General features: G+C 47.4%; 1 protein-coding gene across 2 annotated transcripts in view; it reads right to left on the bottom strand.

The window, feature by feature from the left end:
* LIMD1 (LIM domain containing 1) overlaps window positions 1-23,012 on the bottom strand; it is a 32,473-nt gene extending 9,461 nt beyond the window's left edge. For both annotated transcript variants that reach the window (XR_010439138.1, XM_064704854.1), the window contains exons 1-4: window positions 21,735-23,012; window positions 12,191-12,292; window positions 1,142-1,209; window positions 105-167 (exon numbers count right to left, since the gene is read on the bottom strand). Coding sequence is in view for 1 of the 2 variants with exons in the window: in XM_064704854.1 (XP_064560924.1) it covers window positions 105-167; window positions 1,142-1,209; window positions 12,191-12,292; window positions 21,735-22,878 (1,377 nt within the window). In the remaining variant the exon portion in view is untranslated. The remainder of the gene's footprint in view (window positions 1-104; window positions 168-1,141; window positions 1,210-12,190; window positions 12,293-21,734) is intronic.
* Between the last annotated feature and the right edge of the window lie 1,022 nt (window positions 23,013-24,034).

Genomic DNA, 24,034 nt, shown 5'->3' with positions numbered 1-24,034 from the left:
TACCAGATGATAACAGACAGCACTGGATATGAATATATTTTTCTTTTGATGCATTCTTGTAAAAAGCTGTGGGAGTTTTTTCTCCTGAAGCAATTATCACTTACCATGTCCATTATCAAATGACCACAAATGAAACACCTGTCAGCCGACTGCTGGAAACCAGAATACTGCAAGGACAGAAAAGAATTCACTTAAAATTTCACAAGGCCACTCAAGCATAAGCAACAGTGTACTGTGGAGTGCTAGTTGCATAGTTGTTATTGGTCCTTTTTCTGTTCTCCTTAGACAGAAAAACTAAATTTTCCAAACTTTTTTCATTACATAAAAGAATAGATGTGTCTCTGAGAGCCTAGGCTCAGAAAGAGTACAAGTTCCTATAACTTCCAAGTTCAAAATTTAACTTTAATTTAAAGTATAAAAATAAATACCATAAATGCACATGCAAATGAGGCAGTTACTAATAAGACTTATTTACATGCTTATTTGACCACATGAATCTACAAGACAAGAACCTGCTTGTGTTTATCCCATACTTATGTTATAGTATCTGTATATATAGGCCTGAAAAGCCAAATTTTTCTTTGGTTACATGGTTATAATTCTGTTGAAGATTCTCTATGGTCAGTGGTATTGTTCCGGCTCCCTGGTAGGATAGCAATCAAGTCTGGCCCACTGCAACTTTTTTGCTGTTTTTCCTGAGATCTATTAATAAGGGACTGTCTGTCATGTGCATGCATCTTGGACACAGCACATCATCTGTCTGAATGAAGGAAATGCACACCTGGAAAATGAAATATTTTAGGTGAATTTAATTCTTTTATTTTCACCCTATGTAGAATATACTGAGGAGAACAAAGATGACCTTACCTCTCTCTGACAGAAATCACTAGGATTCACCAATAAGTAAGCAAATGCAACTTTTTCAAGTCTCAAGGAAGGCTTCATCTACCATGACTCAGGGGTAGAAGGGTGTATGGATTTTTATCTGCACCAGCCAAGAAGGGAGGTGCAGATAAAAAAAAAAGCTCTGGGGTGTTGCTTCATGCTTAGGTACACTTACACAAAATCCATTGAGGGTAACAGAAAGATATCCATTAAGATATCCATTAGGTCTCATCACAAGAGTCAACTGAGTGCTTACCAGGAAATCTTCTTCACAGTACACCTTTCCATTGACAAAATAAAAGGCTTTTCCTCTCAGCTTTCGACCTAAGGAAAAAACCACAGAGATAAGAAAAAGATCAGCAAAGAGCAAGGAGAAAATGTGATCAAAACCTGGCTACTGAGAAGCAAACAACAATGAAGACATCCAAGGACAGATGTCACACAGCTGGAAAAGAGCATCCTACCCCAGCATCTGTCTTCCCAGACTCCAGCATGCCAAACTCTCTTCCACTGGTGGTTGCTGATGAATACCAGTTGGTGGATCTGGACAGAAGTCCCACCTTTGGGTAAGAAGCAGGAGCTTCTTCTGCCTGGACCATCTCCTGGCAGATTACCATGTGTTGTAACTCTGGGAAGAGCGAGGGAGGATGCACTGACTCATGCTGGAGAACGCCCAAGGAAAGGAGCAAGGAGGAAAGAAGAAAGGGCATACAGAGAGTGACCCACACTTAATTCCCTAAAATGTCATGACCCTACTGTTTTGCTATGAGCAGGAGCTGCCAGACAAGGCACTGCAATACCTGAGCACTCACTCTGCCCCAGCAGACTCCAACACCAAAGCACTCAACAAGCTTCTCTGCTACCTACCAGCACATTTGTTACTGCAGCTGCCAACAAAAAGCTTTGAAACTATTAAAAAAAATCCAAATGTCATAATCAAGACAAGATGACAAAGTTTTTCCAAGAAAGGACTCTACATATGGAGAGGATTTGTATTTACTTCAGCTTTCATGTTTATGCCTCCCATTCACCGTCTGTTTTCAGTTCCATGTGATCATGGCAATGTTCGCTCACACTGCCACCACTCCTAAACTTCCCCCCAAAAAAAAGGGCTAGGTTTTGTTTGTTTATAAAAAGCTGCTCCTACCTCTTAGCAGCCTGGTTTCCCTACTGAGCCCAGGGTTTGAAATGCAAGCCTGGCACTGGAATGGTTCTGCACTGGAGCCCCAAGCATGTGCCAGGAGACACAGCCCAGGGCAGGGGAGCAGCACTGCCTGGGCACAGCTGGAGCAGGACCGGCTGCAGGCTGGTTGTGGACAAATACCAAGCACTGCTGGAAGGAAATTAGGTCTGAGACACTGGGGCCCAGAAGCCTCCTGCTTGCCATGCTGAATGTGGCCAGTATAATTTTAAAAGTGACTGTCAGCTGCTGAGTGCATAGATGTGAACATCACACAGGACTGGACTGGGGGTCACCTTATGGTGTGCACCCACCTGGCAGCCTTCAGTGAAGAACCACGCTGGCTGCAAGGCTTTAGGGAAAGGAGGAAGCCAAGTAAACCCAAGAAACAAGTGGGTTTTCAAGAAACAAATGTTATAGTTTTCTGCATACGCCAGAGGGCACCCTCAGGCTGGGAAACAACTCCTGCTGCCAATTTCTTCCTCTGCTGCTCTCAGCTTCTCCCTGCCCACTTTTGGGATGGACTGCTCCCAGTGTCTCTTCGAGGTAAGGAAGCACCTTCTCATCATACAATTGGGAAGGCAAGATGCAGGAAAAGCTCACTTCCCCAAGCTGCACTGGGAACTGTCCCTGTGGAGCACCTACCAAAATGGAGATGCTCCAGGGAAACTCCAAAGTTTTTACCAGTGAATTGAGCCAGACCAGCATTTCATCAGTAGCCCTTAGTGCCCAGTCCAAGTCCCAGGCAGCAGGGCAGGTGGAGGACAGGGCAGTGTTTTCTCAAGGAACAAGCCCCTGTTTGCATGTGCAGGAACTTTGGGGTTAAACTGTGGGCATTGCTCAGCTCTGTATTTACTGGAGCAGTGTAGGAGCCAAAAGCACAAGGTCCCATCACAGTCACTGTCCCCCATTCTCTTCAAATCCCTCCTAGGGACAACTATGTAACCTGAAGGTCAGAGATGACCCAGGGCACCAGCCCATCCTTGCATCAATGCAGGCATTGGATGGGACATGGAAGAAAACCTGACAATCCTGAAAGTGTCCCACTTTGATTTTTCTCATCTACCCTCTGTTGGCCAAGGTTGCTGAAACTGAAACAGGACCCAGAGTTCAAAATAGAAAGTATCTAATCTGGGACACGTAATCTTTGTGACTTATAACCCAGGGTGTGTATTTGCATGATAACTCCACCTGTGTGTCTGCCTGTCCACAGGTAAGCCTGGCATGCTCACCAGCAGCTCCAGAGTCACGGTTTCTGAGGAGGGACAGGAGAGGCATGGGAATACCTGAGATTTGCATCACCTTTGTCGAGGGTGGTCCTAAGCAAGTTAACAACTTATGCTGCTAATGCAGCAAGAAGTACTCCTGAAAATCTTCCACTAATTGAAATGCAGCACTGGGATTTGGCACTCCCAAAAATGAAAAACAAACAAAACCATTTAACTTTGGTTTTAAATTACATGGTAGCAAGGGCTCCAGTTCAGCGCAATGGGCAGGTGCCCAAGTGACTTTCCACCTGCATGCAATGTGTCTCCTTAAAGACAAGCTGACAGTGGTGAGGAAAAACATACACATGGGGCCATGCAAAGAGAAACACTTCTTTGGATGAAGGCCTGGTGCATGAGCAGCAGACATTCCAACAGAAGGGATGAGGTTTGGATCACTGCCACAACGCCATTCTTCCATGGTGACAAAAAAAGCATTTACCAGCCATTCTGCACCCAGTGTATTTTTAACACGGTGACATTAGCAGGTTAAGATTGATGGCAACAGACTTTCAGTGAAGGTGCCACAGCCAGCATGCTATGTCTGGGCTTCTGCTGTAAGCTCATTCAGCAGAGGGATAAAGCCTTTGTAAAGGATTTATAATTTGGCCATTGGCATCATGTGAGTCCCTGAAGAGTTCCTGACACCAAGAGCACTTTGAGGCAGGACAGGGATGATTTAATTACTTTTGTCAGAAAAGAGGTAAGCATTTAAACTATTTTTAGTTCTCCACGACTTACTTTAGGCTTCTGGTATAAATGTAAAAGGAAATCAGCAAAACCCATGAGTAACCAGGCGCTACTGCAGCCACTGTGGGAGTGGTTCATGCAACCACAGCCCATTTCTTCCCTGCTGCTCTCAACTTCTCCAGTGTCTCTTTGAGATGAGGAAGCACTTTCTCATCATACAATTGGGAAGGCAAGATGCAGGAAGAGCTGACTTTCGAGGCTGTGCTGGAGGCTGTCCCGGTGGAGCTGGGAAATGCATGTCCTTGCTGCAGCCACAGCAGTACAGGGAACAGCACTGGGACTGCCCCACAGCGCAGAGCAGGGTGGCAGTGACTTCTGTCCCTGCACTGAGCTCCCCGCCATGGGACAGTGCCTTGAACTAAACCAGGCCCTCTCAAAAGCAATGCTTCTGAGACGCTGGCACAGGTTTCATCTGAGCATGGACATGCTGTTTTACTTTCACCAAAAGGATGGACTGAGAAGTTAAATGGCATATAAGGAATCACATATTGATAACTGCCTACTTTCAACATGTATCATGATGAAATATCCTCTGACAAACCCAGGAATATTTAAGGTGTGTTTGCTGCTTTCAGGATCAATTGTTCTACTACATGTCTTATGCTGCTGGCTTCTGACTGTATTTCACTTTTGCTTCACTCTGAATTTAGCTAATCTCACACCTGAAAAGATTCAGACAATTAAAATTCTTTGGCATTTCAACTTTACTGTCTTCACTTTTTTTCCAAGGTATCTTGTTCATCTTTTGACAGGAAGTTTGAGCCCTGAGCTTTTATGTACTGCTCATCCCTCACATGTCTGTCTAGTCTGTTTAGCTGTGGGACCTTCAGGATGACCTCGAGGTCATTTCAGCACCAATTTCAAAATATTTCAAGCTTAGTCACTAGTGCCTTTGTGCTAAAATAAACACACTTTGCTAAGCAGCTGATAAAAGGCATACCATCAGGCTGCACTCTCAGGATGCCAGTGCTTTTGTCCACTGTTTTCTCAAATGATGGCTCTCTCCTTTTGAAGACCACTCAGAGAGAGTTTAACCAGGGACTTGAAATGTCCCCGGCAAGGAGGACCCTGGGAGATCCATCATTTGCTTGCTGGGGATTTGGACTTAACTTTCTCTTTTGATGTTGCTTTTCCATTATTTATTAAAAACAATGGGGTCACAAAGCCATGTTCAAAGACAAGAGATAGCTTGTCAATGCATACAGTGGAACAAGGCCATGTCTGGATCCCAGGGCGCTATGGAGATACACAACCAGGATTGCTGCATTGCTGGAGAGGCAGTGTGCAGGCTTCACTTATCACTTATCTAAGCACCATGCAACTCCCTGTGGTATCTGCACAGCAGATGGGCAAAAATCACTGCTGACTGGCAGCTTCTCCTGGGTCCCTTCCACACTGACAGCCCTGGGCCTCTGCCATTACAAAAACCAGTGCTTTTTCAAGTGCCACAGCTGTAAAATAAATTTGGCTATGTGATTACTGATGGCACGTTAAATTCAGCCAGCACGTGCGTTTTGGGAGCCCTCCATGGACACTCTGCTGACAGGCAGCACGGTGTCCCACCATGTGCAGCAGACAAGGTCAGGCATCAGACAGCTCTGCTTCATTTCTGACATCTCTCCCATTTCTCTTGGCCACCGTTTAAGCTGGATGCAGCACTCAGGCTGACACAGAAGTGTCAATATTTCCAATCTGCTCCAGAACTGAGCCTGCATGAAAGGGTCACTTCAATGGCTGTACATCCTCAAATCAGGCAAGTGGCAGATATCCCAGGACAGACCAAAATCTTGCTGAAACCATGGGCAGGAGGATGGGATATCTGCTAGAGAAACTGTGCTGGGACACAGTAACTCCATTACCATTTATGATGTTCAGTTTCTCTCAACTACACTGTGCTCTGTGCTCTCACCATACATTTGAGGCAGTAGGGAAAAAACCAAACAAACTCAAGCAAAAGACTTGGTGGCAGTTTTTTGCTGTTAAAAAAGTGTTGCTTTATTCCTCAAAACTCTCAGGAAATGATCTGATGCCTGAAAGCCAAAAGCATGCACACGTAAGAAAGGTCAGCTGCCTCTAATGGCAACACAAGCACAGGTGAGGGCGGAAATGGATCCCCAGCCAGAAACACTGCAAAACCACAGCACCACACACAACTGAGCAACACCTCTCCTTTGCCATCAGGCAAACCACTGCAAGAAGATATTCATGAGCTCATTTTAGGGAAAACCCCTAGAAGTATCAAAATTCAGAGGTAAAATACAGCCACCCTGGGACAAAGCAGTGCCTTTGATCCAGACAGTCCCTGCTCAGGAACTGGTTTGCATCCCAGTGAGCGCTCAGCCACTCTGCATCACTCTGGAGATGGCTGCCCAGCTCCCCAAAATGCACCAAAACCAGGTGGCTGTCAAGAGCTGGCCTCCCACCCTGTCACCCAGTGACTCATCGAAACACAGAGCCTCAGAGGAGGAAGGAGGGGGAGGCAATCTCTGTGACCTCGATGAATTAACTGCATGTGGAAACGACATGAGAAAGTAATTTTCAAATTTCTCTGGTTATGGAGAGGGCCTCATTACTTACTGAGACACTACTCAGAAAATTCGTCACAGTATCATTAAAATGTTGTAAGAAACCCACTAAAATCTTTACAGCACAAAATGATCCTATGCCTGTTCTTTACAGAAAACAGTACTTTGAAGATGACATTATAAAATAGAAAGACTAGAAGGACTAGCAATTTATTCCACAAAAGATTTCAACTTTTTTTCCTCCTCACATTGTCCTAATGATTTCAGACTTTCAGCCAGCACTAAAACACATGCAATTGACTAAAACCACTATTACACTGGTAAATCACTGACTGCATCCATCCCCTTGGATGGGGAACATCTGCACCTTTCCATCAAGGATATCTACTGAGGACACCTGATCCATGCCAAAGCCCCTCCAGCTCAGGCCTCATATCACTACTGCCCTGAAATCTGGCCAGGACAGGAACAAGTACTGTCACCTTACTGCAAAAGCTGTCCTGGCTTTTTTCATCCATAGCAAGCACTTCTTGTGACAAACAATAGGATTTTTCACCAGTGAGCTGAGACTGAAGACAAAAATTCAGCAAGAACATAACAGCTATTTAGACTGAAGCAGAAAATTGTACTGATGAATTACCTGTCCCCTAAACTGTATATCCAACCACACCTGAATCTTTTCTGACATGATTTTTGCTAAAAAATTATATTGTTTATTATGCAGACTCTGGCATGATAATCTTACTGAAGGGATGCTGAGGGTGGATTACTGACAATGCTTTGCACTCCTCCACTCTGAAGATGTGCACATTTCTCAAGCGAGTTGATTGGTGTGGTGGGTTTTCATCCAATTATAGGCACTAAGTTCTGCCTCCATCAGAAGAGATGGCAGTTTCTGCATCTGAAGACAAACATACACATAAATGTGGCCGTGGAGAAATCCACTTGGCAAGGCCTACTATCCTGCTGTCTGGGATTAAGTCACATGGGCAGAAAAAGGTGACTTTCTGCTTGTAAAGTTATTTAACTGTGCCAATAAAAACCATGGCCTTCTTTTTCTAGGAGTTACATATCAATACAGGACATGTTTACTTCACATAATTAGCCCAAAGACACCAAGAGCTGCATTGCTTTAAGTAGCCATGCTTCATAATCACTGCAGCAAGACTAGGCCAAGCAGAGGGTTATGCTTGCAGAAAACACTACTTTGATAGCTGAGTTACCTAATGTAGTAAATGACCTTTGATACCTCTAAACACAACTATGTTGTGAAATATTGAATATAAAATAGATATACCCAGAGGGTGCCAGCCTGTGTGATTTCAAAGTCTGTCACTGGAACAGCAGCCTAACCCCTGCACTGATATCAACATTAATCTGAGCTTGCAAAAACAGAAAATAAAAATAAGCTAATGAAGTGATGTTGGCATGTCAAAGACTGAATTCTGTAATCTAGCAAAGGCTGCCAACCTTTTCTCCTGCAATCTAAGCAACCATTTTCTGTAATCTATGCAAGGCTTCCAACTCTTTGCAGTAAGGAGCCAAAATCTGGTCCTCACTTTGGCCCTCATGTTGTAGTTTAACATCAAACACTCCTTCAAATCACCTTGCAATCAGTTCTTTCTTTCTGACTTCCTTCCTCACTTACTGATTTCCTTCCCAGCCATCTCCAACATTTCCCTTGCACGTTTTTAGCTTTCAGATTTCCTCTTGAGGAGCGAGTGGTTCAAGTGCAAGACTCTTCTTCTCTGAACTACACTTCCAGCAGAGCAAAAAGGTCTGTTTTCCAGGCAACCTGTGGCATTTGGATACAAGCCTGGCTGAATCCAAGAGAAAACACTAAAACTTAACACAGAAAGTTAGAGTGATACAGTCTAGCTAAATGTATATAATTTGTAAGATCTCTTTACTGCCTAAATTGTAAATATCAACATCTGGAGACACATACTTTTTTATACCTCTGAGGAGGTACAAATTAGTGAGTTAATTTAAATGGTTAATGTGTAACAAACCATTTGATAGCTGCAACCTTGTGTCCAACAAGCTGTAAAAAAACCCCAAACCCCAAGGCGGAAACAGACACCTTGAGACTGCAGGAAACAGCTCAAGGCGTTTGGAGGCCTTTTTTTTTTTTAACCTACTTTCATAGCCCTCCTGTAAAGCAAATATCATTTATTACTAATCCTGCAGAAAGAGCCTGAAGCTTTTTTCCTCTCCCTCTCTGCAACAGACTGCCTTGTTTGTGCCTCTGCCCTGTAACAAACAAGAAGATAAACGAGACATTTATGCCAAAGTAATAATTCTAAATCTGTTGTTTTGACCTCTAAGCCAAATTTTCTGCATTACATGCCACTGGCTCAGATAAGACAGTACATTTTTTTCCTGCCAACTGAACCCTGTAGTGTGTGCACAGCCCTGTTCAACAAACTGCTCTATCATTTATCTCCAAACATATGTGCATTGGGAAGCTGAGGGTGAAGGAAATTTGGCACTATATGGGGTATCACCCCCCACCTAACCCCTTGCTTCTTAGACCCTCTTGATTTTCTGTGTTGGGAAAACCAAAGCATATTTGGACACAAATCCAGCTAGGAGCAAAATTAGAAATCCTTGCTCAAATGAGAACAGCAGGACAGTGGTTATAAATATCTGGAGGACAATATGCTTTACCTTAATAGGTAATTTTGTATATTTTATTTATTGGAGTGGAGGATATTCAGTGTTCCATCAGAGAAGAAATTTTAGGACTGAAATGAGGGGCAACCTTGACTTCTCAAAGTCAAGTTTTTACTGGATGATGTCCAAGATGAACTCCACTTGACCTTAAAAGCACTACTTACTTTTCAACTAGAAACCAGAGTTTCCACACAGGCTGCTCAAGATGTGCTTTGCAACTAGAAAGACAACACCAAATAAGTATTTATTTTTCTGGCAGACAAAAATGGCCTCATCACACTTCCTGCAGTGACACAGGTGACAGAAAGCCTGCAGAGGGGCACGTGTCCTCTCTGAATGAACGACAGAGTGTGTGCCCTTTGTCCCCACAGCAACAGATGGTCTGTGGGGCTGGGAGGTTACTTAGGGCTACAAAAGGTGGGATTCCTCTCGAGTGGGTTTCCTCCCTGAGTGCAGGGCAGGATGTCCTGTACCTCCCCAGGCAGCCACAGTGCAGAGGTTTGATGAAGCAGAAAGTCAGCCCAGAGCAGGTAAGGCCACAAGGCCTCGGAGCGAGTGAGCAGGGGCAGTGCAGGAAACCACCCTCTGCACTGAAGGGCTCCTTGCAAACCTTGCTGCTTGCAGAGGTCTGTGCACATGAGGGAAAACACCCACTACTGTGGGGGCCTTCCTCTGGCACCACTCTTTTTGGAGTGCTGGGAATGCCATGCCACCACACACCTTCCCCTCCATCCATCCATGCCATCCTGCCAGCTGCCACTGCCTCCAGTTTGCATTTTAGTATGGCCACTGCCACAATGGGAAGGACTTTATCCTTCATGACTACTCTCCTAAATATAACAAGCTGAATCAGGCTCTCACTTATATGCCCATGACTTGCATTCCCTCTTTCTATCTTGTTTTGAAATACAGTCTTGTCTACTGAGGGAAACATAATTATTGTTCCCACACCCCTTTCTTTCCCCACCTCCCCATAATTTTCACCAGCCTTGTTTTTCAATTTTACTTTCAGTTTGAAACCCATGGCCCCAGCACACCTACTCAGCACATTTCCCAGTTACAGCCTGGGTAAGAGAGAAAATGGGCTTCACTTTGCTAAACTTGGCTTCTTTCCATCTTTCTAAGTCTCACCTGACATCCCCCCCTTTTCATCTTGCACTGGAAATGTTCGGAAAGGGTTGACTTTTAAAATAAGCAGCAAATAGCTATTCTTTCAACCCTCACCAACTCACCTCATTAGAAATGGGATTAAGTTAATTTTTAACCAAACACAGACAAACAAACAGATGTAACCACGGATACCTCTGCAACCACAACTACTTTTCCAGCACTCGTCTCCAAATAAAGATTGTAAAATTCATTTTAAAAGGAGGATCAAAAGTGTTTCTTTCTAAAGCACCAGTTGTATGGTAGTAATTTTAGAAATTTAAGACAGCTCAAACCTGCTGCTGGATTATTTTTAACAGGAGCTTTGGGTGCAAGGACAGTTCAGAGACTGCCTCGCCCTAGAGGGTGAGAGGTAACTGAAGCAAAGCCTTGGCTGCAGCCAGGAAACCTCTCCATGGGAAAAGACAAATTAATTTCAAATTAATGTCTAAGAAAGGACAGAAGAGTGAGCAGCTGACTTCTGAGCCTCTAGGAAACTTCCACTACATGCAAAAACCACTTTTTCTTTTCAGCTTTCCTATTTTCAGTCAGATGATGGTAAAATACTCTACTAAAAACATAGGTGAGGCAGGACAGCTGGTGTAGGACAGCTGGGAAATGGGCATAGTTCAGGGCTCAGCTATTATTAAAAAGCATACACATCTTTCTATATTTATTCCAACTTTACAGCTCCAAATAAAACACATGCAGTCCTGATGAGTTTATAACTAAATACAACTCAGGAGGAAAAACCCTCAGTCTCACCTGGGAAAACCAAACTCATATATACAAAAGCAGCAGAAGATTATTATTTTTTCTGCCACCACATATACAGCTACACTTCTAAAAATACACTACTACCACTGGAGTTAAACACAACAAAACAGAAAAACCACTGCCTTACAAACACAGCCACGGTTTAAAATCAAGTGGCCAGTTCTTCATTCCAGCTCCATCACAGACCTCCTGGAAAAGCTTCTTAAGAGGATCCATACATTGCTGTACAGCCCAGCAACCACCAGATGTGGGTCTGACAAAGTGACCCACAGGGAGCTCAGCAGGGCCAGCTGAACCATTAACTCTGCTTCTTGGGTAGATTTCACAGGGCTTATCATCAATGCTCCCAGCCTGATACCTTTGCAGAGTAACCAGTTCCCTCTCTGCAAAAACCATAAACCAAGCTGGCAGAGACATGCCCCTTATCTCAGGGCATGGCTGCATTTCCCTGGAGAAAGAGCAAGCAAGATGTGTAACCTGGAACATTCATGCACTTACATGCTTTAACTGGAGGAATTTCAGAGGTGCAAAGTGATTTTAGCAAGTGAAAGATAATGCACGCAGCAAAAACGCTGCCACTGGATTTACCCTGCAGCAGCTCCATCTGAAAAGTAAAGCCTGCTGAGACAAAAAACTGCCAGCTAAGGCATTTTCACTGCCACTTTGAAAAAATACTCTTGTGAGAAAATGTGGCTATAACAGAGAGGCAGAGGAATGAAAACAACCATCCCCCATACCAGAAGGCAGAAGCCTGGCACAATCCAAAATATCATTTCTACGTGCCTTGCAACAATCCATTCAAAAACAAACAGCAAGCACCACCACCACCAAGTCACAGAGCTGCAGCAGACTCCAGCTGGGAGGTAGTTTAATAACTGCTTTCTTTTCTCCCCCCTTTACAGCAGAAAAATGTTAAGCCTGAAGAGTTTGCTGCAGGGCCTGGCACCAGGGATACTGAGGGATCAGACCAGGCCAGGGATACTCACTGCAGGCTCCACAGGTGAAGCAGCTGTCATGGTAGAGGTTGCCCATGGCTTGGCAAGCTTGGTTTGCTCCATACACGCCCTTGCTGCACTTCACACAGGTACCTGGGGGAGAGAAGAGAGGTCATAAGTGGGACCCAACAGGGTGCCTGGGGACACTGGCTGGGTGGCAGCACATTTAGCTCCTCATGGTGCCTGAACAGCTTAGGACCATGTGGTTCACTGAAGGCACAACACGTGGGTGACAGCACTGTCACCTGCCCTCAGAGATGCTGTTAACAGTGGTCATGACAGCCATCAAACCTCCACAGTGAAAGACTTTTGCAAAAAAATAAACTGCACAAGAACAATCCTGTCCAGGTACAGTGAGATCTCCTTCCTTCTCCCATCCTTCCTGACAACTTTTATGTACATCTAAACCTGCTTAAGGACCTTTAAGGACCCTCATAAAAGTAGTGAGTATCAGTAAGGGGTGCTCAGAGCTCCTCATAGACAATGGTTTCTGGCAATTATTGTATAAAATAAGCTTGTTGGTCACAACTGATGTGAGGAAAACACAGCTCTTTACTTACCTCCTTTAAATCATCCATTTCAGACCCCAGTTGTGCCTAATGGTTCCCCAACAAAACAGAGCCAGACTAGCTGACACCTACCTCTCTCAACAAGGAAATGGGACAGCAAGCCATTTGACTCACTTCAGGCATTGCCCTGCAATTGTGACAGGCTGTTTTTAAAGCAGCACCACCCTTTAACTACCTCTAACTGAGAAACCTGAATCTCTGATTAAGCACATAAATGAGTAAGGGGCAGTGTGAAGGAAAAACAGATTATGTGTTCCTGTCTCTGGTCTGTAGTGACTCTGATGTGACTTCACCTTGCATCACTACCCAGAGCTATTAATCCTGGCTCTTAAAATCCCTGGTCAAGGGACTGTGAGTCACACCTCACTCCTACTGGCCCAGGAGGAGGAACAGCATCATCCTGCCGGAGATCCTTAGTTATGCTAAGGATGATAAAATTTCACTTCTTTTGGGGTACTGCAAGCTCCAGAGTAATTGAAAAAGTCTGGAGAAAGTTAGGAAGAAGTCCATAGTGCTTACAACAGAGCTGAAAAGTAACTCAACTCTGGCAGCACCAGGCTTGCACTGCCAGGGTAACAATTTCTTCCTGCAGCCAGTAGCCCTGGCAGTCAGTTTCCACACAACAGGGATAAAACCACTCGGGAGTCCTTTGCAGTAGCACACACATGGCTGCTGAAAAGCAGACACTTGGTTTCCCCAGGTTTTTGCAGAGCAGCCCTGGCTCTCTGTGGATCCAACCAGCAGGCTGAAAGCCATCCTAGTGCTGTGCCAAGCCCCACTGCACCCAGAGCCAGAGTCCACACCACACAAACCTGCAGAGAATGCTGCAAAGAATAATTAGTTACTTTGTTTTGTCCAAATCCTACACCAATGAAATGCTCACTTGGATGTGGGCCCACCCCAGCACTCAGGCTGGCATCAAATGATCAAAACTTTCTGGGTCTTTTTGAACTGAGCAGGTTTATCTCATTTATTGAAAGAAACATTTTAAGAAAGATAAATCGTACAGGCTTTAGAAAAAGGATAAAAAAGAAAGTCAAAGCAAAGATAAGAAAAAATTGGCTTTTCAAATGGATGTGCTCTCCCAGGAATGCACACACTCAGGGGCAGCCTGAATTTCTGTGCAATGATCTGACACAAGAGCTAAGGACTCAAAATTCCCTCTTGAGTACAGCAATGCTGAGCAGAAAGTTTAGAGAGCAGAAAACCTGCCAATTTTCCACGACACCCACCAGGCTTTCCACAGAGCCAACGTATTTATTGCACTGCAAGTGCTGCATTTTCCCCTTCTCCGTGCCAATGAGTGGCTGCTCCAGAAAATCTCACCAGCATGCTCCGATTTCCTCCTTTCCACAAGGCAGCCGGGTGACACTGACTGTGGATGAGCAGCAAGAAGAAGCAGGAGGCAGAAGGCACAGCAGCTGAGTGCAGGCACAATGCCCAGTAAAGATGCTGGCAGGCATAAGCCACTATTAAGTAGGCTAAGGCAAACCCCATGGAGGGCAGAAATCGCCTCTGCCCTCTCCTGTCTATCCCATCACGCTTCAGAGCACAGGCACTGCTCCTCTGGCTTCCCAACAGGACAGATCCTGCAGGAGCTGTCAAGGCTCTCACATCTGTACCTCCACCTCCCACCCCTCAACCTTCCCAATCACTCTTCCACCTTCCTTTCAGCCCATGCTCCATTTCACTCCCTGATTAACCCTCTCACCCACTTCTTTCGATATTTAGGCCCCTAAAATTGGAAAATAAAGTCACGGAGTGAAAGGGCTTTTAAAACACATTGGCAATGTTTTTTTTGTAAAAACTGTAATGTGCTAAATTACTCAACTATGTCATAACCAGACACGCTATAAATATTCATACATACCCTGTGCCAAGGTTGACAATTGAAAAATGGCATTATGGCACATATGAATCTAGTTTATGTTCTTACATGTATCTGCTAAATCTTACTTGAAAGCCTATTAAATCTCACTAGCAAGTGAGCAATTACTCTCTAAATAAGTCTTTGTTCTTTCCAGATACATACTTGAGCCTTCATCTCTGACACTCAGCACACCTGTCCTGAAGTGGGGGGGGAAGTGATTTTTATTGATTTTTCCGTTCCATTTTTCTTTCTCATTCACTCCCTGCTGTCACAATGATCCTGATCCTTTGGCTTAGGCTAAGCAAGGCAAAAGCAAGGAAAAATCTGCTCAGCAGCACGTGTGCAAAGCCAGCTGACGGCAGCCAGCGCAGCCGGGGCCAGCTCCAAGCGCATCCTGCTGCAGAGGGGGCTCCACGCCCTGCCCCACGCCAGCTCCACGGCGATTTCCCGAAACACTGCTGACTGTGCTTGCTGCTGCTGTTAAAGTGTCAGCAGCATCGCTCCAGCCCCACATGCCACTGACACTAGTCAGCAGTTCTGGGTCATTTTCTTGGCATGGAGTGGCTTTTAGCAAAAACTTCTGTCCTCAGCGTGAAGCAGAGAGATCCTAAGTAGCCACAGTTCAGCAAGATCCCCGATTCCTGCGCTCAGTAACTTTGCAGCTCCTAACAAGTGTTTATCCAAGTACCAATCCCAGCAGATATCCCCTCTGAAATTATGATTTTTAACCTTAGACAAGGTTATTAAGAAGAAATGACAGGTTTCCCTTTTACCACCAGGATGACAAACCACACATGCACAGCACCACTAAATTCATGCCTGAGCGGACAGGCAGAATGGCAGCCAGATTTGGGAAGGAAAAGGGATGGAAATTGCTGATTTCAGTTCAATTTCTGCCGGCAGGGCAGCCGTCCCTGGACAACAAAGAAATCTCTGTTCCCTTTCGCATCACGCAGCAAGCAACCGCCCGCACTGCAGCTGAGAGTCTGAACAAAGGGACCTTTGGAGCAGAGCTGGGACCAAAAACATGCCCTGGAAGCCACTTCCCAGCACTTGCCACACTCCATCTCAGCACTGCAGACCAGGAGGGCTCTCACCAGGAACGGCCTCGGCTCACATGATCCAAGAGGTTGGACGCAGACCTCAAGGGCTGTGAGAAACTGAAGCGAACCCGGTGCTCAAATGTCAGTCCCACCCTCAAAATTCAACAAGTGCATTTCCATTTACCACCTGACTCAAAGGCCCTGGAGACATTTTTTCCTCCAAGTGTTGCTATTTCACACTCACCAGAAGGAGTTTAGTTACTTACTGTATCCCACTCACTAAAAATTCAACACAAGGCTTGCTGAACAGCAGCGTTTTCTGGGACTAAGACTTATTTCCACATTTCAGAGAACACCAATCTACAAACCAAGACCACAGTTCTTCCAACAGCATCCCTCTTCTTTTCAGCAGCCTTCACCTCTACCCTCACCTCCCTTCTCAGCAACACACAGCACAGCCAAGCTTTCCTACAAGTGCTCCTGGCTGGGTGTACTAATATTGTCACTTCATTTTGAGCAGCCAAATGTGACAGTGCTTCAGTGGTGAGATTTCTTTGCTGCGCCAATTTGGTCCCAGGTAAGAGGAACGGAGGGGCAGGATGATTCCAGTGGTGTGAGTCTGCTTATCTGGCTAATCCAGAAACAGCAAGTCTGTCCTACTCCTTCCACACACTCTGTGCAAGCCACATTTCCACCATCAGATTGACTCTTCTCCATCAGATGTAACTGGGTTTTGCCCCCTCCTTACAGGAGGCTGGATTTATGGCTGTGGAAGAACCCCCAGCTGAACTTAGAAAAACCACTCCTCCCTCTGGCAAAATCATTTCCCATCTGTCCACACATGCACACAGTAGATCCTGATTCCTCTTGGCAGAAGTTGTACCTTCACAAGGGTCTCCCCGATCAGAATTCTGCTTGACACTCACTCTGTCAGGGAGGACCCTGTGCAGGTGCAGCTGCTGTGTCTCCAACCCACCTATTTATCCCAGGAGAACCAAGCCCTCCACTTGCACACACGTGTTTCAAAGACTGTCTGCTGAGAAAAGCCTTCACCCTGTTGCACACAGCGTGATGCTCAGTTCTCCTGTTTTACTTTAGAATTTCTCTGAAACTTGAACCCACCCACCTTCCTATGGCTCTCCTTTAACCAAGTAATTCCTGCATCAAACTCTAAATTACACACATTGCATGCCTTGCTATGCTGCTTTCCACTACTGAGCAGTAACTCTTGCTGAGAGGTGATTTCAAGGAGATTTGGAGGCCTGGTGAGATGGAGTGCCTGGAAAACCTGGCAGATTGGTTCTATTCATCACAGGGTGACTGGGTTGTCTGCACAAAGATGGACAGGTACTCCCTGCCCAGAGAACCACAGAGTTGGTAAACACAAGTTTTCTGTTCCCTTTTTCATGCCATTCTTGACCCCTGACCTTGCTGCAGACCTTCATGTACACACTGCCAGTGAAGGATGAAAATGCCATCAGACTCACGTCAGTGACATTTTAAGTACCTTGTAGTGCCATTAGAGATTATGATAACTCCCATGCCACATGAATGAGGCTCCTTATTTCTTTCAGTCCCACGCTTACTGTATTCTGGCTGAAACACTGATTTTGCTCCTCTGCCTCTTTGCTTTTCTTTCCTTTCTTTCCACAACTCTTTGCTTTTTCTTTCCTTTTGGTAGATTTTTCCTTAGCTTGCAAACCCAGCTGAGCTCCCAAGAGGAAGGGAGGAGAAGCACATACTGCTGTAATCTTGAAGAGCCATATTCCAAGCCAATACTTATTTGCTTGGTTTCTTGCAGTGAGATAAGCTTTGCAATCTGTACACACCCACTACTCCAAGTGTTGTGATCCTTCTGGCTTTCCTTCTTCCACCAGGACCTGTCTCTCCCTTCCTCCCCCTCCTCTCTGCTGCAGGCAGGTGTCTCCTTTCAGCTTTGGTATTCTCCCAGGAGAAGGTAGTAAAGGATGCCTCTGCTCATTCCCGGTGGAAATGGCATTGTCATCATCACCCACAGACAAAACAGACTCAGAGGAACTTTAATTTTAGTCAGAAATTCTCCACTTGTCAGCCCTGAGATTACCTTTGCTGCACACAAAGTGTCCTGGTGCCCCACCATCAGCAGGGTTCAGTAAAGTGCCCAGTGTGCACAGCCCCAAAGTTAAATGAATTGTGGTTCCAGCAGTGGTGAAACACCAACTTCACTGTGCACCACACTTCCAAAGAGCACTGCTGGCCTTTGAGCTGCTCACACCCATTCAGAGGCGCTGGGCTCCCAGCTCTCCACAGGGCTCAGCGACTCAGCTACTGCTCTGCTTATGCCAAGGGAAAAAAATCTACAGTCTGTGCTAGGAGATATTCTCTGCCTGACTGCTGGGAAGCATCCCAGCTTTTCACTGCAAAACAAGATGCCCAGGGCCCTCCTAAATCACCCACAGCTTATCAGCTCTGCTGCAAATAACAAGGAAGCCAGAATAACAACAGCTAACAAATATTTATGACACAAAAACCATTCATAAAAATTGTTTTATAAAAAACTCTAGGTAAGGGAGTAGATAATCCTCATCAGGTGGAGATTTCCATCTAGCTGTATGAAAAAAGCACTGTTAAAAACGTGATGCTACATGTTACACCTCTAGAAGCATCCATCTGTGGCTGCAGACCAAGGCACTGCATGCTAAGGCAAGCAGTCAAACCTCCCTGCAGACCCCAGCACACTTCAGGCACTCCCAGGGAGTGAAGGCAGATGCTTGGTGTGGTTGTGCATCTGTCTCACCTGGAAACTCATCAGACACCTTCAGTCTTTGGGATGGTGTCACTTCACCTAACCCTAAACATTTGGTTAGGTGAACATCCTAAACCAAAGGATTTGCAGCTCCCCTGATCGCTCCTATTTAATCTACTGTCACCAAGAGGAGATGAAGGCTGATGCACCCAAAGCAACTCCATGGGAAATCAGTGGGATTTGGGCACCTCACTCCTGAATGTTCTCTGGAAATAATACACCAAAACCTAAACACATCCTAAGATGGCTTCCAGTGACACCTCCCAGGGACATGGGGGCCCTTCTCTGCTGCATGGGAACCAGTCTCTCTCACGGGAACCAGTTTCTCTAGAAAGCAACCAGTTGCTCTCTGAGCAACTTCAGCTTTTCCTTCCCCAAGCAAAAGAACTGGGTGATACCTGAGACTCCCTACATCCTCCTTGACAGCCCACATAAATCAAATCAGCACTTCAAAAGCCCTCTTGGAGAACTGAAATTCCTCCAGAGACATGCACAGTCCATGCAGCTCACACATAGGTCACCACTTATAAAAAAACAAACGGAAAAAAAAAACAGAGCGAATTCTTGGCTTTGTGTATTCCTTTCCTTTCACTCATCATACCTACTCTGAGCAGACAAAAGCATTTTGCACAGCAAGCTGGTGCTGACAGATAACCAACTGCTGCTCCTCAGCACAGCATCCTACCTGTATTTTACCTAGTCCTGGCTTATCCTGTTCTAGGCTTTCACTTACAAACACACATTTTCACACAGTGAAGGAGAAAGCAGCTCCTTTATTGTGATCAGATTTAATTGTTCTCTATAAACATCTGGTCCTGACTGAGACAGACTGAAGGACAGTATGTTAACTTGACAGACAGACCCATCTTCAAAAACATTCCCTTGTTACAAAAGTAGCACACAAAATTAGGAGAACTGAAAATATTTTCTATAAAATACTTGGGTCATTTGTACTTTAGTCTTGGTTTCATTTCCTGGCTCTGATGAACTTCAAAAGTGCTGCAACAGACTTCCCTTCACTGGGGAATAAGTCTGCAACAAAACAAACTATTGATCCTTTTAATCACTATTGCATAAAAGTGCTTATTTTACATCCTGAAGTTTGGTAGCTTGAGAGTAGGGCACAGCAAAAAATAGCTGAGAAGGCCAGCTGTGTCCTTTGTTCCTTCAAAGGAAGTAAGGTAACTGCAAAAAATGAAAATAAAAGTGAGAAAGAGAGGGGGAGGAGGAGGCCCAGAATTAAAATACCTCGATACTTGTTCCTTCCTGTTCCTTGGTCTTCAGCAGGGCAGATCTGCTGAACCTTTGTCTGCTGAACTGAGGCTCCACAAAACTTTACTTTTCCCTCTGCCAAGACTGCATAATTTCTTTTTTTTTTTTCTTCTCACTCTCCTCCTTCCAAAATTTCTCAGACATCACATCCTGGTGCAAAACCTCGTGGCAGGAGGATGTCAGAACACCTCACTGGGGATCAGGCAGCCTCGGTGTCTCCTCCCTCCCTGGGGCTCACTCAGCCACCTGAGCAGCCGGGCTCTCCATGCTGCCGAAAATACTCCAGCTTCACTATAAATCTCCCATGGGACAGAAGCCTCCTTCTGCCTCGCATCCCTATTTTGTGACAAAAATGTAAAATTAATCAGGCCATTAACTGGGTTCCTCTGCCTCCTGAGCCATCCCCAGGCACATTTTGGATGAGGTATGATCCAGCTGTTTACACACACCGCAAGAAGCAGACACAGCAGGGTCTGCTGGAGAGACCCCTGACACCCCTCCACTGGAGCTGAATGTCACCTCCAGAAAAACACTCCCATTTTCGAGCACCACTCCCCAGGATCCTGCTGTCCGGACCCCATCCCCGTTATCAGCTCCTTATCACGGCATTCACTCCCCCCAGCGAGACTCCCTGTGCTCATTCAAACCGCGCGCTTCCTGCAGGGGACGGAAAGCGCCAAAACTTCTTTCCAGGCCAAACACTGTGAGCAGAGCAGCTGAACGCATCACTTTTCTGCGACAGGATAAAAAACGCCCCTGCCCTGCCACAGGGCTTAATCCAGTCTCGGATACCAAGATAAACAAGCCCGGCACAGCCTCTGCGGGCAAGTCCCCCAGCCTGCTGCCAAGGAACACATTCAGTTATGCAATCTGCAGCTCAGCGCTCGGTGCTCCCCCCAGCTACACCCCCAAAGCCCAGTGTGAAGCTCTGGGGTGGCTCAGACCACCACGCAGCCACCCACCGACCCCAGCAGGCAGGACCCTGTGCAGGCTAAGATGCACAGAACCCTTCCTCAGCACCAGGCCGAACAGGTTAATCTGTCCGTGCTCTACTTCTGCGACTGCAGGTCTAAAACCATGAGGAAAATCCATACACCTGGCCTGCTCCCATCGTTTCTTAAGTTAACCATGGAGTTTCCAGCCTTCCCAGCAACTCACTCTGGGTTTCCCTCTCCCAAAAGCTGAGCTATCTTATCGGTTGTTAAATTGTGGCACAGCAGGGAACGGAAACACGCAATTTGACCCTGACCTCCCGCCATCCTGGGGTAGAAAATCAATTTAATCCAGGAGGACATTCAATACTCTCATCGGGAGTCCTGGCATGTAAGTGGTTCCTTTCCACTGCCAAGTGCCAGTGATAACCTCTGGTGGTGGTCTGGACTTGCCACAGACCCCAGATTTAGGGAAGAACGCGCCTACTGCCTGTTCTTCCATCTTCAGGATGCACCAATCATTTCACTGCTGATGGGAATCAGCATCTGGGGACAGAGGGAAATCCTGGCAACTTTGGGAAACCACCGCCCTCCCCATCTCCAAGCTACTTCTCTCTTCCTGAACTCCGTGTTCTTCTCCATGACGGCAGCCTATGCAGGCTGGATGGCTGCCTTCCCACCCACACGTGGTCGGGATGCATCCTTGTAAGATGCACAGAAGCAGGAGCATTGGCAAGGAAAGTTAAGTGCCTGCCTGCTGGCAATGAAGGGCACTTCAAAATACGCCGTTCCAGCTTCTTCCCAGAACAGTCCCCCCGGCAAAGCCGCTAAACTACCTTTGCTTTAAAATTAGAGAGGTAGGATTAAAGAAAAAGGTGTCGCAGGAGGAAGAGCTTCTCATCCCTGTGATAAATAAAAGTTAAATAAAAAACCCCTGCTCTGGGCAACTGACGGAGCACAACCAAGCAGATGTACAGGCCAATGCAATCCTGCAGGTCTGAACGCTGCCGTGACACTCTGCAATGAGCCCTCCTCGTGCCGACGGGAGACTGACTGCCTCTTACCGAAGTAATCTGCCTTTGGCCGAGCATCCATCTCCTGCTCCAGGCGCTGGGTCAGCGCCTCCAGCTTCAGCTCTGCCGCCGACGGCCCTTGCTCAGGCTGCGGAAGGAGGGTCTGGCAGGGCAGCTTCACCTTTGCTGTGCTGGAGCCATCCAGGTGCCCAGAGTCTGACCGTGGCCCGCTCACGCCCTCCGGGAAAAGCATCTGCTGGGCATTGGGAGCCACCATCCCTCGGGAAGCCAGGCGTGAGGAGCCGGGCTCAGGGTTCCCGCTGCCAGGCCTGTGGTTCTGACCGTGGGCCACGAAGTGACCGCCTGGGCCGGGGTAGGCAGCGGCGTGCTGGTATTCCACACTGGGAGCAGCAGGTGCGGAGCCTGGCGGGAAGGACAGCGAGACACCCTGGTACCACGGCTGGCCGCCATCTCCTCCGCCTTTGGGACCGCAGGGCTCAGCGGAGCCTGAAAACCCCCGAGCGGGCTGCGCTGAGGGTGCCGAGAAGGATGAGGACCTCTGCTGTGGCGGGGGCTCCTCTGGCCCCGCCGAGGAGGTCCCGGCGTTTGTGAAGGAGGAGGACTTCTGTCCGGCTGGCATCGGCTCACGGCCCCCGACACCTCGCCTGCCCTCGCCACCGTTCTCCTGCCCGCCGCGGCACGGCTGGGGGTCGCCGGGGCTCCCGGCTTGCTGCTCCCCGCGCCCCACGCCGGGTTGTGAGGCCCCCGCTCGGGGGACCCTGTCGGGCTCCGCTTCCCAGCCCCGGCGCCCGGCCTGGCTCCCCGGGGCCTCGGCACGTGCGCCGCTCTCTCCGAAGCCGCGCTCAGCTCCCTCGCAGGGCCTCGCCCGCGGCCCCTCGGCGGCGGGGGGCGGCTTCGAACCCCGCGCCACCGGCGGGCTGGGACGGGGCGGGTGGAAGGCGGCAGCCCCTCCGTTCATCGCGGCCATCAGCATCTCCTCCTGCTGCTGCTGCTGCTGCTGCTGGAGGTGTATCTTGGCCATCTTGGTGGCGAACACCCGCCTGGTCTCCTCAAACTCGGGGTTGTTGCCGGCAGCTTTGTCCACCCGAAAGAGACCGTCCTTGGAGGCCTCGTACATGTTGAGGTCCTCGATGAACTTGCTGGCTTCCAGACCTAGATCGTCGTACTTGTCCATCCTGCCCGGCTTAGCGGGAAGACCCCGGCTTTCTTCTTCTTCTTCTTCCTCTCCTTGTTCCTGCTCCTCCTCCTCTCCTCCTTCCCGCCGGGATCAAGGCAACGCCGGCAGCGGCAGCCGCTCCGTCCCGCCGCGCTCCCGCCGCGCCCGTCCCCGTCGGGGGCGTGGCTGCGGGGCTCGGGAAGGGGGCGTGGCCACTGTGAACACGCCCCGACCGTCCCCGCTGACCCCGCCCTAAGCCACGCCCACCCCGGGCAGCGCGCGCTGCTCGCCCCCGCGCCGCGGCGGGGGCGCGCGCGGTCCGTCCGAAAGGATCGCGTGCGGCTCCGAACGGGCTCGGGAAGGGTTCGGGTCAGGCTGCGGAGATGGGAAGGGGGTTAACCAGCACGCTGGTTAAAGTCACCCGCGTGATGCAAGGAAGGTGGGTTTGCCTCGTCTCCCCGCTGGATAATGTTCCTCTTTTTCACCATGCAGCCTGGAAATCCTCCTGAAGATGCCTTGTGAAAAATCACCCGTCGAGACACGCGACGTGAAAGAAAAAAAAAAAAAACAAGAGCCCTACTCCCCCATGAAAAACTGCGAGGAAACTCTCATTCCATAACTATTGGGGCAATTGGTCTGTATGGTAGGAAATTGTATGAATTTTCTTGGTGTAGATAGACATTCTATGCTGGATAGTCACGCTTAAGTAAACATGACTTAAGCGTTAAGTTAACATGACTTAAGTTAACTTAAGTCTAACGTTTAAGTTAACATGACTAAAGGGCCCTGGATCGTCGGAGGAAGATTACCCCTTGCCTGAAGGTATCCAGAGGTATCCTCTGGATGCCCAAGATAACATCAGCATGCCAGCCTTCTGGACACCTTCGGGAACCCTCACCCCGTTTTCCAGCATCATACATGTAACTGCAGCAAGACCACCTCCAGAGACATTTAGATCAGGAAAGAAGCAGATGGATCATGACATCATCAAATTATTGTTGCTTTGGAATTCGGTAGCGTATGTGTGATACATAGGGACTGGGCGAATCTTGCTGTTCCCAAACGCTTAAAGGGCATAGGAGGTGTGTGTAAAACTGCATTTGGGATGCCCCAATGTGATCAGGACACTTCATGCCTATGACTAAATACTCACCCATGTGAATCTACACTTTAC

Source organism: Zonotrichia leucophrys, chromosome 2 (genome assembly GCF_028769735.1).
Source record: "Zonotrichia leucophrys gambelii isolate GWCS_2022_RI chromosome 2, RI_Zleu_2.0, whole genome shotgun sequence".
NCBI classification, from domain to species: domain Eukaryota; kingdom Metazoa; phylum Chordata; class Aves; order Passeriformes; family Passerellidae; genus Zonotrichia; species Zonotrichia leucophrys.
The sequence above is the reverse complement of the archived record's forward strand: the minus strand, read 5'-3'. Positions and strand labels throughout refer to the sequence as shown.